At 45.0% G+C, this 17,963-nt stretch overlaps 1 protein-coding gene across 1 annotated transcript in view; it reads right to left on the reverse strand.

Moving 5' to 3' along the window:
- Positions 1-14,400, reverse strand: part of LOC126204308 (tetratricopeptide repeat protein 28) — a 131,258-nt gene extending 116,858 nt beyond the window's left edge. The window contains exon 1 of the mRNA XM_049938694.1: positions 14,371-14,400. Within this exon, the coding sequence (XP_049794651.1) occupies positions 14,371-14,400 (30 nt within the window). The remainder of the gene's footprint in view (positions 1-14,370) is intronic.
- Between the last annotated feature and the right edge of the window lie 3,563 nt (positions 14,401-17,963).

Consider the following 17,963-nt stretch of genomic DNA (forward strand, 5'->3'; position numbering starts at 1 on the left):
ATGTTGTAAGGAAGGGTAAGCAAAGACTGCGCTTTATTGGTGGCAGGACATTTTTTTTTTTTTTTTTTTTTGGTCATCAGTCTACTGACTGGTTTGATGCGGCCCGCCACGAATTCCTTTCCTGTGTTAACCTCTTCATCTCAGAGTAGCACTTGCAACCTACGTCCTCAATTATTTGCTTGACGTATTCCAATCTCTGTCTTCGTCTACAGTTTTTGCCCTCTACAGCTCCCTCTAGAACCATGGAAGTCATTCCCTCATGTCTTAGCAGATGTCCTATCATCCTGTCCCTTCTCCTTATCAGTGTTTTCCACATATTCCGTTCCTCTCCGATTCTGCGTAGAACCTCCTCATTCCTTACCTTATCAGTCCACCTAATTTTCAACATTCGTCTATAGCACCACATCTCAAATGCTTCGATTCTCTTCTGTTCCGGTTTTCCCACAGTCCATGTTTCACTACCATACAATGCTGTACATCCTCAGAAATTTCTTCCTCAAATTAAGGCCGGTATTTGATATTAGTAGACTTCTCTTGGCCAGAAATGCTTTTTTGCCATAGCGAGTCTGCTTTCGATGTCCTCCTTGCTCCGTCCGTCATTGTTTATTTTACTGCCTAGGTAGCAGAATTCCGTAACTTCATTGACTTCGTGACCATCAATCCTGATGTTAAGTTTCTCGCTGTTCTCATTTCTACTACTTCTCATTACCTTCGTCTTTCTCCGATTTACTCTCAAACCATACTGTGTACTCATTAGACTGTTCATTCCGTTCAGCAGATCATTTAATTCTTCTTCACTTTCACTCAGGCTAGCAATGTCATTAGCGAATCGTATCACTGATATCCTTTCACCTCGTATTTTAATTCCACTCCTGAACTTTTCTTTTATTTCCATCATTGCTTCCTCGATGTACAGATTGAAGAGTAGGGGCGAAAGGCTACAGCCTTGTCTTACACCCTTCTTAATACGAGCACTTCGTTCTTGATCGTCCACTCTTATTATTCCCTCTTGTTTGTTGTACATATTGTATATGACCCATCTCTCCCTATAGCTTACCCCTACTTTTTTCAGAATCTCGAACAGCTTGCACCATTTTATATTGTCGAACGCTTTTTCCAGGTCGACAAATCCTATGAAAGTGTCTTGATTTTTCTTTAGCCTTGCTTCCATTATTAGCCCTAACGTCAGAATTGCCTCTCTCAACCCTTTACTTTTCCTAAAGCCAAACTGATCGTCACCTAGCGCATTCTCAATTTTCTTTTCCATTCTTCTGTATATTATTATTGTAAGCAGCTTCGATGCAAGAGCTGCTAAGCTAATTGTGCGATAATTCTCGCACTTGTCAGCTCTTGCCGTCTTCGGAATTGTGTGGATGATGCTTTTCCGAAAGTCAGATGGTATATCGCCATACTCATATATTCTACACACCAACGTGAATAGTCGTTTTGTTGCCACTTCCCCCAATGATTTTAGAAATTCTGATGGAATGTTATCTATCCCTTCTGCCTTATTTGACCGTAAGTCCTCCAAAGCTCTTTTAAATTCCGATTCTAATACTGGATCCCCTATCTCTTCTAAATCGACTCCTGTTTCTTCTTCTATCACATCAGACAAATGTTCACCCTCATAGAGGCTTTCAATGTATTCTTTCCACCTATCTGCTCTCTCCTCTGCATTTAACAGTGGAATTCCCGTTGCACTCTTAATGTTACCAGGGTTGCTTTTAATGTCACCAAAGTTTGTTTTGACTTTTCTGTATGCTGAGTCTGTCCTTCCGACAATCATATGTTTTTCGATGTCTTCACATTTTTCCTGCAGCCATTTCTTCTTAGCTTCCCTGCACTTCCTATTTATTTCATTCCTCAGCGACTTGTATTTCTGTATTCCTGATTTTCCCGGAACATGTTTGTACTTCCTCCTTTCATCAATCAACTGAAGTATTTCTTCTGTTACCCATGGTTTCTTCGCAGCTACCTTCTTTGTACCTATGTTTTCCTTCCCAACTTCTGTGATGGCCCTTTTTAGAGATGTCCATTCCTCTTCAACTGTACTGCCTACTGCGCTATTCCTTATTGCTGTATCTATAGCGTTAGAGAACTTCAAACGTATCTCGTCATTCCTTAGTACTTCCGTATCCCACTTCTTTGCGTATTGATTCTTCCTGACTAATGTCTTGAACTTCAGCCTACTCTTCATCACTACTATATTGTGATCTGAGTCTATATCTGCTCCTGGGTACGCCTTACAATCCAGTATCTGATTTCGGAATCTCTGTCTGACCATGATGTAATCTAATTGAAATCTTCCCGTATCTCCCGGCCTTTTCCAAGTATACCTCCTCCTCTTGAGATTCTTGAACAGGGTATTCGCTATTACTAGCTGAAACTCCTTGCAGAACTCAATTAGTCTTTCTCCTCTTCCATTCCTCGTCCCAAGCCCATATTCTCCTGTAACCTTTTCTTCTACTCCTTCCCCTACAACTGCATTCCAGTCACCCATGACTATTAGATTTTCGTCCCCTTTTACATACTGCATTACCCTTTCAATATCCTCATACGCTTTCTCTATCTGTTCATCTTCAGCTTGTGATGTTGGCATGTATACCTGAACTATCGTTGTCGGTGTTGGTCTGCTGTCGATTCTGATTAGAACAACCCGGTCACTGAACTGTTCACAGTAACACACCCTCTGCCCTACCTTCCTATTCATAACGAATCCTACACCTGTTATACCATTTTCTGCTGCTGTTGATATTACCCGATACTCGTCTGACCAGAAATCCTTGTCTTCCTTCCACTTCACTTCACTGACCCCTACTATATCTAGATTGAGCCTTTGCATTTCTCTTTTCAGATTTTCTAGTTTCCCTACCACGTTCAAGCTTCTGACATTCCACGCCCCGACTCGTAGAACGTTATCCTTTCGTTGATTATTCAATCTTTTTCTTATGGTAACCTCCCCTTTGGCAGTCCCCTCCCGGAGATCCGAATGGGGGACTATTCCGGAATCTTTTGCCAATGGAGAGATCATCATGACACTTCTTCAATTACATGCCACATGTCCTGGTGGTTCCATTGCCTTCTGCATCCTCATGTCGTTGATCATTGCTGATTCTTCCGCCTTTAGGGGCAATTTCCCACCCCTAGGACAAGAGAGTGCCCTGAACCTCTATCCGATCCTCCGCCCTCTTTGACAAGGCCGTTGGCAGAATGAGGCTGACTTCTTAGGCCGGAAGTCTTCGGCCGCCAATGCTGATTATTTATCAAAATTTAGGGAGTGGCGGGGATCGAACCTGGGACCGAAGACGTTTTGATTATGAGACTGGACACTAAGAAAATGTAACAGACCTACTAAGGAGACTGCCTACACTACGCTTGTCCATCCACTTTTGGAATACTGCTGCGCGGTGTGGGATCCTTCCAGATAGTACTGACTGAGTACGTCGAAAAAGGTCAAAGAAAGGCAGCACATTTTGTATTATCGCGAAATATGGGAGAGAGTGTCACAGAAATGATACAGGATTTGGGATGGACATCATTAAAAGAAAGGAGTTTTTCGTTGCGACGGAATCTTATTACGAAATTCCAATCACCAACTTTCTCCTCCGAATGCGAAAATATTTTGTTGACACTGACTTACATGGGGAAGAACGATCACCAAGATAAAATAAGGGAAATCAGAGCTCGTACGGAAAGATATAGGTGTTCATTCTTCCCGCGCGCAATACGAGATTGGAATAATAGAGAATTGTGAAGGTGGTTCGATGAACCCTCTGCCAGGCACTTAAATGTGATTTGCAGAGTATCCATGTAGATGTAGATGTGCGTGTGAGTGTGTGTGTCTGTTCTGCATCTCCTCCTAAACCACTGGATCAATTTTAACCTAATTTGGTAGACATACTACTTATTGTGTGGGAAGAAGTACCACAGGATTAAGAACCACCTAGCTTTCATTGGGGTGAGGGTGGGGATGAATACGGTTGGTAATCCCTGACATCTAGGCTGCCCTGCACGACAGGTGTGTTATGTTGGCCATCTTGGAAAGCACTCCGCAAGGTATACACGCGAGTGGGTGTGGCCGGACAGAAATAGAGGAGAGGAGGAGTTGGAAGCGAGAGGGGGAGGATGAGATAGACAAAGAAAGGGGTGTACAGGAGTTAGACAGTGAGCAGGAGGGGAGGAGGAACTGTCACACAGAGAGGGTGGAGTCGTAGATGGACACACAGAGAGAAGGTGAGGAGTTGATTGGTGCACGGAGAGGGGAGGACAGGCAGGGGTAGGAGGCATGTGAAGGATGAAGAAGAGTAGTGAGCAGGTAGAAAAGGAGAGGGAAGGGAGATGGACAGGGGTGGGTGACGAGGATATGAACAGAGAGAGGACGACAAGGAGGAGGAGATGTATATCAAATATGTGCTTTCTGCGTCTGTGGGCGAAGCTACAGGTTAAAGGTTGGCTTATGACATATATCTTCTAAAGGAACAGGCTGTCATAGGGATCAATTTTTAAAATATTAATATAATTTCCATGGTCACTTAAGATATGTTTAATTGTGTCCCATCTCTCCCTAATTAAAATTCATGGTCCATCACTCACAAATAGAACTGGTCCATCTATCCCAGCTGTCTGGGAGAGATGGGCCACCCCGATTTCAGTCTGCAGTTTTAGTGCTCGGAGGCCATTTTAGGTTAGGTAGATGCCAACACATTTGTCAAGCTTTTAGTAATAAAACTGCAGGAATACTGTGCAAACTGTGCCATAATACTAAAAGAACGTAACTGTATGATAAAACAACAACACTTTTGCACGACGCTCGTTCAATAAAGAGGTTACTCACAAGTGAACGGTGCTGCTCTCTAGCGGCGCATTCACGAAATACGTCACTGGCCCGTCTCACACATTGGTCCAACTCACCACGAGTTACCCTAACAGAAGCCAACTGGAGAAACACAAACACATTTTTAAACAATCTAGTTGACACAAGTGCTTAAAAAAGATGCTCGCGATTTTCTGTTAACCCAGATCAAGAAACCATTAAATGTATAAGAGGCGATGAAAAAGTTTCCATTTGCAATCATTGCTGCACCGTATGTGGAACGAACCGCAACTCCGATGTGAGTATATAAACACCGACATTTAGGAAAGGCATTTGTGTATTTCCCACGTGCGTGTGGTAAAAACGACGTTACCAAATGAGGCGAAACGGAAACAATGTGTTGTTATTGTTTTCTTAGCTGCCCAAGGGCAAACACGGGTAGGCAGCCATCGAAGAATGAAGGCTGGGTATGGGGCAGCATGTATGTCGAAAACCACCGTTGTGGAATGCTGTTCAAAGGTTCGTGCTTGTCGCGATACCGCTCGTCCCCACATCGCAAACGTCGTAACGCAGAAGTTACGCCAACTGAAGCGGGAAACACCAGACCACCCGCCCAATAGATCTCTCTCCATGCCGTTAACAGGCCTTCGATCCCATAAAAAAGACCACGAAGGGCCAACGATTCCTGTCGGACGATGATGTGCAGCAGGCAGTTATACGAACTTCTTCATACAATATGACCTCTTCAATCTGATGCGCCTGTTGGTTGATTGTTCCAACGCTCACGGCACTTTTTCCTCATGGCATACCAGTTCTGCACTGTACGGCCTCAGAATGGAAAATACTGTATTTTTGTCGCTCACTATAAAACATGGAGCATTATGGAGAAACGAGAATAATTTCGAAAGTTGCAGCTTACATCGTTTTATTCACGAATTTTAGCTTTGTTTAAAAGTATTTTCCGATTTTTCATATCGCTTGCTAATTTTCTAAAGACTTAGGAACATAAAGTATAATAATTATTACATAAATTACGTAGAAAATAATTAAAAACAAACAGGACGTATGACGTTAAGAGACAGTAGGCTTTCTGGCCGCTTGGGGCGCTAGTGTCGCTCCAGGTATCAGACGGTAACAAGGCTACAGCACTGTATGACGCGACTGCGGTATTATCCTTAACGATGGGACGTGTTCTAGATGTTGATCACTGCTTTTGTCATCGTGACGTATAGCGATCGCTCTTTTTCCTTGTTACAAGCGTTATCTCGTCTTTGCTCACGTTTAAAAGAGAGCATGGCTTATGGACGCTGTTGTTAAATTCATCGAATGCAGGTCTCGAGGTCGACACGCGCACTACAGTGAGGTGGCAGAAGTCATGGGATTCCTCCTAATATCGTTCGGACCTCCTTTCGTCAGGCGTAGTGCAGCAAGTCGACGTGGCGTGGACTCAACAAGTCGTTGGAAGTCTCCTGCAGAAATATTGAGCCATGCTGCCTCCATAGCCGCCCATAATTGCAAAAGTGTTGCCGTTACAGGATTCTGTTCACGAACTGACCTTTCGATTATGTTCCATAAATATTCGATGGGAGTCATGTCGGTCTATTTGGGTGGCCCAATCACTCGCTCGGATTGTCCTGAATGTTCCTCAAACCAGTGGCCTGGTGACATGGCTCACTGTCAACCATAAAAATTCCTTCGTTGCTTGCGAAGATGGCGTCCATGAATGGCTGCAAATAGTCTCCAAGTAAGCCAATATAATCATGATCCAGTTCATTCCATGTAAACACAGTCCACACCATTACGGGGCAACCACCATCTTGCACAGTTCATTGTTGACAAATTGCTTCGTGGGGTCTGCGCCACATTCGAGCCCTCCCATCAGCTCTGACCAACTGAAATCGGGACTCATCTGACCAGGTCACGGTTTCCCAATCGTCTACGGTCAATTCGATACAGTTACGAGCCCAGGAGAGGAACTGCAGGTGATGTCGTGCTGTTAACAAAGGCCCTCGCGTCGGTCGTCTGCTGCCATAGTTCATTAACGCCAATTTTCGCCACACTTTCCTAATGGATAAGTTCGTCGTACATTCCATACTGATTTCTGCGGTTGTGTCACGCAGCGAGAAATCTACCCAAACACCGTTGCTTTCGGTCGTTAAGCGGAGGCCGTCGGCGTGGTGAGAGGTAATGCCTAAAGCGTGGTATTGTCGGCACAGTCTTCACACTGTGGACCGGAATATTGAATTTCCGAAATAGAATGTCCCATGCGTAGAGCTACCACTGCCATTCCACTTTCAATTCATTCTCGCCTTGCGTCCATAATCACGTCGGAAACTTTTCACGAGAATCATCCAAGTACAAATGAGTGCTCTGCCAATGCCCCTTTAAACCTTGTATACGCGACAATGCCGCCATCTGGATATGCTAATACCGCTGTCCAATGACTTCTGTCACCCTCAGTGTATCTACGCTTTTTTTTTTTTGAAGGACTGTACCGGTGCAAAAATCCTTGTCCTTCCGTTACAGTTAGGGTTACTGACCTGATAGAAATTCTAATCGCGGAGAGCGAGAGGCGTGGTCGGAGGGTTCCGCGTGGGCCATAACTCGGCGAGAGGCGATGGGCGAGATTATTGAGCGCGTCCTTTTCGATAACGCCTGGACATTCTTTCGGCGTTTCGGCACCTTGTAATTTCCCAAACAAAAGACGTGGCCCGCCGGCGCGCGGAATAAAAAGGCGAGGCGCGCCACAGATAGGAATGTCCATTTCAAATACGGCGCGGGGCGCGACTCGTAACTCTTCCGCGAAGAGCAGAGGGGTCAGCGCGGCGACCCCTGCAGCCGCCAGCCGGAAGGCTCCCCCAACGCAGAAGACAGAAGACAGATGGTCCCGCAGCCGAGTCACCCCGCGACCCTCTAACAATGGCGCCGGCGCGTCTTCTTCTCTCCTCCTGAGGACAGCTGTTCGCACAGGCGCTGACCACGGCTCCGTGCCTGAGAGGTTAACGTCCAGCACGAGATATTCGGCTCAGTGCTGTTCTCACAGTGCGTGCACGGCGCGCTACATAACCTTCACCGTGTGTGGAATGAGATTTTCACTCTGCAGAGGAGTGTGCGCTGATATTAAACTTCCTGGAAGATTAAAACTGTGAGCCTTACCGAGACTCGAACTCGGGACCTTTGCCTTTCTCGGGCAAGTGCGGAGCACTTGGTAGAGCACTTGCCCGCCAAATGCAAAGATCCCGAGTTCGAGTCTCGGTCCGGCACACAGTTTTAATCTGCCAGGAAGTTTCATATCAGCGCACACTCCGCTGCAGAGTGAAAATTTCATTCTCGAAACATCCCTAGGGCTGTGGATAAGCCATGTCTCCGCAATATCCTTTCTTTCAGGAGTGCTAGTTCTGCAAGGTTCGTAGGAGAACTACTGTAAAGTCTGGAAGGTAGAAGACGAGATACTGGCAGAAGTAAAGCTCTGAGGACGGGGCGTGAGTCGTGCTTGGGTAACTTAGATGATAGAGTACTTGCCCGCGAAAGGCAAAGATCCTGAGTTCGAATCTTGGTCCGGCACACAAATATGCCAGGAAATTTCACCGTGTGTGTTTCAACGCCTCGATATGCTATCAGCGTTCTCGATTGCTCTCGCTCGCTCTGTATCTGGTGCAGCAAGGAAGTCGCCGTGGCGTGTCACTGAAGCTAAAGCTCTATATGCAGAAAGTATGGCTGTCCTTTCTCCCTCTGTTCGCGAGATCTGGGCTTTCGGGTGACTAAGGCTATTATTTCCAAATCAATTTTGCGAGATTTCTTCTGGATTCCGATCAGACCGAACACGTCGGCAGCGGTTACTGACTTTCTTCATAGTTTTCACACATGCCTCGGTATTACCGGTTGACTGTTTTGCCTAATCACCCACGAGAATGACATCATCACTATCCCAAAAGATTGTCATCGTCACTTTGACAGCAGAGAGAGCTATCTCGAATTTATTCTTTCTTGTTGACTGCCGATGCCACTCCAGTGACTGCCTTTTCGTTACGATTCATAGTAATGCACCCACATGTTGTCACCTGAAATGATCCGTGACAGAAAGGCCTCAAACTGCTGCAACAGTTCAGATCAGATGGTTTTTCTCTGAGTCTTGTGGTCTGTTGTGGGCATTCGTGGAGCCCATTTTGAGCACTCCTTTGAACGTCGTAGAGCCTCAGCCATTGTACACACACCTCCAGCGTTCACTGATAACTGTAGTGCCGACTGCCGGGTTGGGATGGGCCGGTCTGCACGAATAATGGCATCCGAACGATTCACCACGTCGCGATCAGTGACTGTGACAAGACGTCAATAACGTGGCCGATCGTGGAGCTCAGTTTCTGCACTTCCTGACACTTCAAGTCTCTCAGCTCATTGCCCAAAATTATTCATACCAACTGCGTCATTACCATATACTGCACACAGACGTTTATGGATGTTCACCACAGTTTCTTTTTCCACAAACAAGAATTCAGGTACAGCACGTTGCTTGTAAAGAATTTCTTGCATAGGCGCCATTTGAGGATTCGCTACGGCGTCGCCATTTATCAAATGGTTCAAATGGCTCTGAGCACTATGGGACTTAACATCTATGGTCATCAGTCCCCTAGAACTTAGAACTACTTAAACCTAACTAACCTAAGGACATCACACAACACCCAGCCATCACGAGGCAGAGAAAATCCCTGACCCCGCCGGGAATCGAACCCGGGAACCCGGGCGTGAGAAGCGAGAACGCTACCGCACGACCACGAGATGCGGGCTGCCATTTATCAGGGTGGTTAGAAACGCCGATCACTTGCAGAAGACACATCAGATCTGAAGAACATAAAAAGACATTTTCCTGTATATACACTTTAAAACAAAAATGCTGAAATGTAAGCCCAGGACGACTTGCCACGAAGGGCAAAAAAGCGGGGCTTAGAATATCGTCGGCGTACTGCTGTGTCGTAAGTGTGCCGAGAATAGACAATCAAAGGAGTCCTGCCGGCTGCTGTGGCCGAGCGGTTATAGACGCTTCAGTCCGGAACCACGCGACTGCTACGGTCGGAGGTTCGAATCCTGCCTCGGGCATGGATGTGTGTGATGTCCTTAGGTTGGTTAGGTTTAAGTAGTTCTAAGTCTAGGGGACTGATGACCTCAGATGTTAAGTACCATACTGTTTAGAGCCATTCGAACCATTTTAAAGGAGTCCTGCTATGAAAAGAAATGGCACCCCAGAGCATCACTCCTGGTTGTCGGACCTCTATCCAGGGCGTCTCCAAACACGTCTTATTGACTGGAGTAGAACTGTCTTATGAGGCCCGAAGATCAGCGGAGACGTGGCCGGAGACGTTCCAGACATCGGTGGGACTTCTTTGGTTGTCATCAGCCGTACCATTACAGCATATTCTACGCCCATCTTTGTTGCCCTCCCGGGCTTACATTTCAGAAACGTTATGCCCGCCCGCATACGGCGAGAGTTTCTACCTCTTGTCTTCGTGCTTGCCAAACCCTATCTTGGCCAACAAGGTCGCCAGATCTCTCCCCAATTGAGAACGTTTGGAGCATTACAGGCAGGGCCCTCCAACCAGCTCGGGATTTTGACGATCTAATGCACCATTTTGACAGAATTTAGCACGATATCCATCAGGAGGACCAGCATCTCTATCAATCAGTGCCAAGCGAACAACTACTTCCATAAGATCCAGATGTGGACCAAAGCGTTATTGACTTACTCAGTTTCTGTAGCTCTTTGTCTTGAACAATTATGCAAGGTCTTTAAAACGGTAATAATTTGTTTAGCCGTACATGTACATCACATTTACCAATTTCCGTCCCATTCGGATAATTCCTTCGTCGTAGGTCGTTTACTTACCTTTTTTTTGTCTTAAAGCATATGTAATGTGAACTGTTTTTGATCTGTCGAGATGTTGACTGATCAAGGTTCTCGTAAAACCAGGCGAGTGGATTGGGTACGAACGTGAGATTGGAGAAGGTGGTGTAGTAAAGACGTTGAGCTGAGTTTTGGAGAGAACTGAGTGGTAAGGTAAGTGTGGGGGGGGGGGGGGGGCAGGTACGGTTTCAACTAGGCAGGGAAAGGATGGAGTAAAAGCAGTAGGATTGACAAGGGCTTATCTGAGGGCAAAAGCTCGGTAATGATTTCACGATATGGACGGGGGGGGGGGGGGGGCAGGCAGTGTTGTAAGTTACTCTAGGAAAGGAAGATGGGACGTGTTGATAGGGTCGCGGCAGCAGCTCACGGTTCCCGACCATGAGAGATACAATGCGGTGTTGGGACTTAATTTTACAGGGAATGTAGGAGAGGCGAAATTGCTGTTGTAGTTTGACGAGGAACTGGAAATTTATAAGCAGGTGAGATAATAGGGAGCGGTGAACAGTGGCAGGAGCGAAAGTCCATGCAACATTTTCATAGGTGAACATGAATATGAAATGAGGGTCGTGTGTCTTGGCCGCATGCTAGACCACTTACGAGTTTTACTGGTTTACAAATTCTGCCTACTAATCTGCGATTGTATTGCTGTTTGATTAATATTTTCTGTCTATATCGATTAAAAGACGTTTATTTATTACATGTTTACGCACAGTTATCTCCAGACACTGCAGAAAAGATGAAAATAAATAAAATACAAAAAATTAATTACATTAAAAGCGCATAAAAAATGAAATGTTAATAGCATTATAAAATAGCTTCCCACTAGCGCCACCTTGCGGCAGTTTCCCTCCAGTTTCGCTTAGTGGTGCTGTGCTGGCAGCTGTCGTTTTACTTTGTTCGATCAAAACTCAAGCAGTATTAGAATGCAGTTCTTTAGCGTATTTCTTTTTACCTCTTTAACATTAACTGAAGATGACTATGCCGAAACATACAATAAACGAAGATCAATTGAGCTAATAAACAGGAAACTTTCATTGAAAAGAGGTAGTAATACGTGTTACAAGTCAAATATAATAAGCAAAGATTAAAATTTATGAAGAATCATTACTAGAAAAAGGGATAGCTTGATGAGACACGTTAATTAAAAATCAGTAAATTTGGCGGTGGACGTCAAAACTTGTAGCTGCAGCTCACATTATGAAGATGTCTGGTATGTATGCAAACATGAAGATGTTTACGCAGAAAATAAAAAAAAAAAAACGCGAAGACTACGACAAAGTTCAGAGACACAAAATTAAAAGGAAATGAACGGGTTGTATAAATGATGGTCCAAAAATAAACTGACATGAAGAAATTGCTGTGTAAAAAAGAAAAAAAATGTTGTAAACACTTTTGGAAGTTGGCTGCCAACAGCCGTTAAGTAATGTATTAATTGCATATTTGAACCATCAGCTGATTTTATTTTAAACCCAAATTCTACCGGTTTCGGTCTTGGACCATCTTCACGGATGAAGGGTTAAAAGTCGCGTGGAGTGGCCGCGTGGTTCGAGGCGTCATGTCACGGATTGCAAGGCCCCTCCGGCCGGAGGTTCGAGTCCCTCCTCGGGCATGGGTGTGTGTGTCTGTGTGTGTGTTGTCCTTAGTATAACTTAATTTAAGTAGTGTGTAAATCTAGAGACCTATGAACTCAGCAATTTGATGCCTTAGGAATTTACACACCCTCGAACCTTTGAAGGGCTAAAATAGTTTAAGCCCCCACATTGCATTAGTCATTACTTAAAATGTGTAGTGCATGCCATGAATGTAAATATATGAGACTGGACTTTAAAAGCAAACATCCAAATTCTAAATGTATACTGCTCTGTATCAGCTGTCACTGACTGTAACTGAAACTATTATTTTCAACGAAATTCACGGAAGATTTTGGGCGAGTCCACTATTAGGACGGGCATTAAACAAGACTTTGATTTGTTGTTCTCTTTTATAATGTTCTGAAAAAGAGTAAAAAGATTCTAGGAGAAAGAAGATATAGGAAGTGGAGTTCGGCGTTTGTTACTAAAACGACTTATTTTAGAGGCATTTAATAGCAACTCTTTTACAAATAATCTTCCCATAAAAACTAACCGAGAAACTTAGATTTAAAATGTCTTTTAAGAAGTCATGACCTTACCTGAAGCGACAGTAAGATTACGGGAAAATTAGTGAAATTGATAAGTAAAGTAGTTGCATAAAATTACGCAGATCAATGGATTCGACACAAAGTAGTAAAACAAAACTGATAAAATTGGAAGTTGCAAAGAACTGTAGGAGTAATCTTTGAATGACCGCCAAAATCAGACACTACAACACACCTCCAGAATTAGGAAAATTTGTTGTTGTAGAAAGTATGTACTCAAATGTCACCAAGAGAAATAGTAAACAAGGAAAGAAAGATTTTGAAAAAATACCTGGATGCAGCGAGGACAGACGAGGGCGAGTTTAGGCGCAGAAGGAATGCAGACCTCTACAAGAACCAACAAACGATGTCCCTTACTGTAAGGGATAGGTGAGACGGGTTGTTTGCTCATGTGGTGCGGGTGGACAAGTGTAGACTCACCAAATAAATGTCACGTTTATATGAGCAAATAATGCAACATGTGGATGTATGAAATGAAATGTACGGTAGGAATGGGAGTAACCAAGAACACAATACAAAACAAAAATCGTGTACAGAAATTTAATACCGAATTTAAATGGCTCCCAGAGGAGTAAGGAAACGAAAGAAATGACAGGTAATGTGAAGCAAAACTGAAGACATTTTAATTCGAGCAAAGGAGGCAGGAGCGACCCCGTATTACCCTGGCCGCACACACGGGAACGCGCGGAATTGCAGTCGACAGATATATTGATAGCTCACAATGAGCGAGCACGGGAACTCGGCAGGCGGGTATCTGATTTCGAGGAACCCTGGTCTGCTTTCCAGTTCGGCAAACTGGTTTAACCTGCTACCGCCTTCAGTAAAGAAGACGCTACTGCCACAAGCCCTTAGCTTAACTCCCGGTGCTTTGTTCTGTTTTGATTTTGCACTGCCGAGGCTGTTTTCCTACTCTGTACATGCAAAGAAAAAAAGGAACTAAATTATACGTGCCTGCGCTTAAAGCGAAGCTATAAATAGTGAGAAAACGGCAGGGGCTGATGCGTTTACAATGTCACGAAGAATCCTGTTTTAGCTTTCTAATTACATTCTGTTCAATCGCGGATGCATTCCGCCAGTTTCCTGTCAGCAGTGTTCTACACTTCGAAATTCCGAAGTACTGTAGTAACAGCTCAATTCCAACTTTTATTTCTTTAAAGACAGTTGTATATCAAATTCTTGCAAATTCTTAGTGTCAAATCAGAGTCTCCCCCGTCGGAGGTTCGAGTCCTCCCTCGGGCATGGCTCTGTGTGTTGTCCTTAGCGTAAGTTAGTTTAAGTTAGAGTAAGTAGTGTGTAAGCTTAGGGACCGATGACCTCAGCAGTTTGGCCCCATAAGATCATACCATAAATTTCCAATTTTCAAATCAGAGTATACGCTCATAGTGTGTCTACTGCAGATATTGGCATTCTCTCTAGTATCACATGTATGCTCTTCGAGTTGTCAGTGACTTCACGATGACGTTTGAGAGCCAACTAGCAAGATACCACCACCAGCAGCAGCAGCAGCAGCAGCATTTATGACACGAATCGACTTCCATTCAACCCTCCTGATTCCACATGGTTCCGCCAGTAGTACGTGATTAACGGCCGCTCCTGCTGTAACATCTGGTACTTCAGAGTATAATCCAAACGCAAATAGCAGTCGTAAGACGCAACATCAGCTGTCAAAAAACAATTTTTTGACAACCACTTCACATTCTGCAGTGAGTCCAAGAAGTCGCCATATTCCTTGGGGAAATGGTATGTCATATAATTTACATGTAAAAACTACGTATCCAGCAGATATGTGTTCCATCGTATTCTTACTCAAAGATCAGAGCATCTGCATTAATCCTTAATATCTGCCCAGCACATCAGCAGTTATGCTTCGAAAATAGTACCTTCATCATTTTTGCGAGCTTCTTTATTAATCTTACCCGAGCCACTGGGACTTGATTATTCTCCATAATTATCTGTATAGAGTGGTAAGGTCCGGACTTCGGGGTGGCTACTTCAGTGTTTTTGGAGATTTTGCTGAACCACATCCAATCCAGAAGTCTCAAAATTGTTCGTCAAGTAACCCACGCGCCTGAGTAGCAAAGCGTGCTGGAACTCCGCCCTACTGGAAGCACACTTGATCTTCGCCGTTGTGCTGAGGTATCAACCGTGTTTTAAGAGTTCCAAATTAGAAGTCCTATTCGCGCACTCTTCAAAAATACACTGCCTGACAAAAGAGAAGTATCCAGAATGGAAGGAGGAAACGAAATTTCACGATTTAGAGGATATGTGATGTTATTTTAGTGATTACACTCTCGAATCAAATTTACAAAGAACATGACAATATGAGCCCACTTGTCAATATGACACTGCATCCCCTTTAACTTGAGTGAATCCACTGATTCGGTTATGAAGCGAGCCATAAAGCTGTTGTATCCCGTCCTGAGCCACGCTGGCCCAACGGCTGTAAACTGTCTTTGCCATCCTGCATACTGGCAGTGGGACGGAGATGACTTCCGATCTGGTCCCACACACGTCCTGTTGGTGACAGACCTTGCTAGTCACGTGTGTACCTCAACATCATGCAGACAGTTCATAGGGGCACCTCCCATGTGTGGACAAGTTCAAATGGCTCTGAGCACTATGGGACTTAACATCTATGGTCATCAGTCCCCTAGAACTTAGAACTACTTAAACCTAACTCACCTAAGGACATAACACAACACCCAGTCATCACGAGGCAGAGAAAATCCCTGACCCCGCCGTTTGTGTGGACAAGTGTTTCACTGCTGAAAAATGGCTCCACAACACTGACTCCTGAGGGGTAACGCAAAATAACAACAATAATTGCGTGTGGCGCAAATGGCCTGATGCAGGTCTTCAAGTTGGACGCCATTTTGGCGGCTTGCTTGGTAATACATGAGGACGCATGATGTCCGTGACGTACAGATGGCTTTGGGCACTATGGGACTTAACTGCTGAGGTCATCAGTCCACTAGAACTTAGAACTACTTAAACCTAACTAACCTAAGGACATCACGCACATCCATGCCCGAGGCAGGATTCGAACCTGCGACCGCTGCGGTCACGCGGTTCCAGACTGTAGCGCCTAGAACCGCTCGGCCACCCCGTGACGTCAGAGTTCTCTCAGTGACCTGAAGTCGTGCCCGATGGCTGTCCACATCATGAGGCGAGGAATAACACCCTCATACCTCTCCAAAACATTGGAAGCATGGGACTTCTCTGCAGGTCGCCGCCCTACCGCCGACGTTGGTTATCCGCTGTGACGCAGAACCCTGATTCATCGTTGAACGCAATGCGATGCCGTCCGTCAACGGTATATGCTTCCCGGTCACAGCACCACTCCAAACGCAGTCGTTTCTGTTGTTCCGTTAATGGTAGCATGCTCGATGGACGATAATTTCCTAGTCGAATTGCCGCTAGTCTCCGATCAATTGTGTGCGATGACAGAGAATGTTGCACGGAGTCCACTACTCGGACGCCAGGCCCGGATGTGAAGGGGTTATGTTGCGCTTAGTACACAATGCGGGGTTCATTTCTTGTGGTGGTCAGACGTTGTCTACTAGAACCTTGACGACGAGTAAGACTGCTCTGAAGTTCCCATGCAGTCCAACATAGGGCGGCAGTCTCATCTGATTGCCTCACAACTCTGAATGTTGCACGAGTTGACCAACCGACCAAACGGAGACGGTGTGAGGCCCCTCTCAAGTCAGGTGCTGATAATGCCGTCTCACGCGACCACGCCACATCTCTCTGTCTTTTACAGTGATCACTCAACATCTGACGGCTGTTAATGTAGTATCATTGCCACAGATACTACTACAACGCCGCGCCAACACAAGGTTGGCAGCCCGTCGTCTGCCGAGCACAGCGCACTCTAGCGGGCTGTGCAGCTGACGGAACTGGAGTGTGCCTCGTTCACTTCTTAGCTAGATTTCAACCTAGGCAGATGCACTTTCATAATCGGACCTCAGCCAGTTCTGTAATGTTAGCATTGATTCTCTGAGGAGGGCCCATCAGGCTTAGTCCCTGAGAATATGTTGTATTAGTTCATGGTGTTCCATGTTTCGAGATTGTCAGTTCATAGCCGCAGCTGCAGTCCTACAAACAACTGAAGAGAAGTAATTTCATTGTACTATGTGTTTCTTGGATAATAATCCTTCTCTCTAACAGTATGCCGTACCGCATATTATTGCAACCTGGACACCTTCAGCTCCTATCAACTCTGCCTCCTACTTATTTGCATTTAGTAACGAACTGAAAACACCTACGCGTTTTGTGCCTCTAAACAGTGAGACACAGTAGTTAACACCACTTATATTCCCTACTAGGTCTAGTAGCAACACTGAACACGAACAACAGTAATGCACTATTGAAGCCGTTCTATCTGTTATAGAGCAACTCCAGTCATTTACACACACGCCGATGGTGTGTTATCTAACCATATCTTCTGGGCGCTTCAGTGTTTTGGTCTGGTGGTGTACTTGATACCTTAGGGGTTGCGAAGCAACTCAAATCGCTTGATACCGGCAAGTCTTCAGGTCCAGATTGTATACCGATTAGGTTCCTTTCAGATTACGCTGATGCAATAGCTCCCTACTTAGCAATCATATACAACCGCTCGCTCACCGATAGATCTGTACCTACAGATTGGAAAATTGAGCAGGTCGCACCAGTGTTTAAGAAGGGTAGTAGGAGTAATCCGTCGAACTACAGACCTATATCATTGACATCGGTTTGCAGCAGGGTTTTGGAGCATATACTGTATTCAAACATTATGAATCACCTCGAAGGGAACGATCTATTGATACGTAATCAGCATGGTTTCAGAAAACATCGTTCTTGTGCAACGCAGCTAGATCTATATTCGCACGAAGTAATGGCCGCTATCGACAGGGGATCTCAAGTTGATTCCGTATTTCTAGATTTCCGGAAAGCTTTTGACTCCGTTCCTCACAAGCGACTTCTAATCAAGCTGCTGGCCTATGGGGTATCGTCTCAGTTGTGCGACTGGATTCGTGATTTCCTGTCAGGAAGGTCGCAGTTCGTAGTAATAGACGGTAAATCATCGAGTAAAACTG

Source organism: Schistocerca nitens, chromosome 9 (assembly GCF_023898315.1).
Source record: "Schistocerca nitens isolate TAMUIC-IGC-003100 chromosome 9, iqSchNite1.1, whole genome shotgun sequence".
Lineage (NCBI taxonomy): Eukaryota > Metazoa > Arthropoda > Insecta > Orthoptera > Acrididae > Schistocerca > Schistocerca nitens.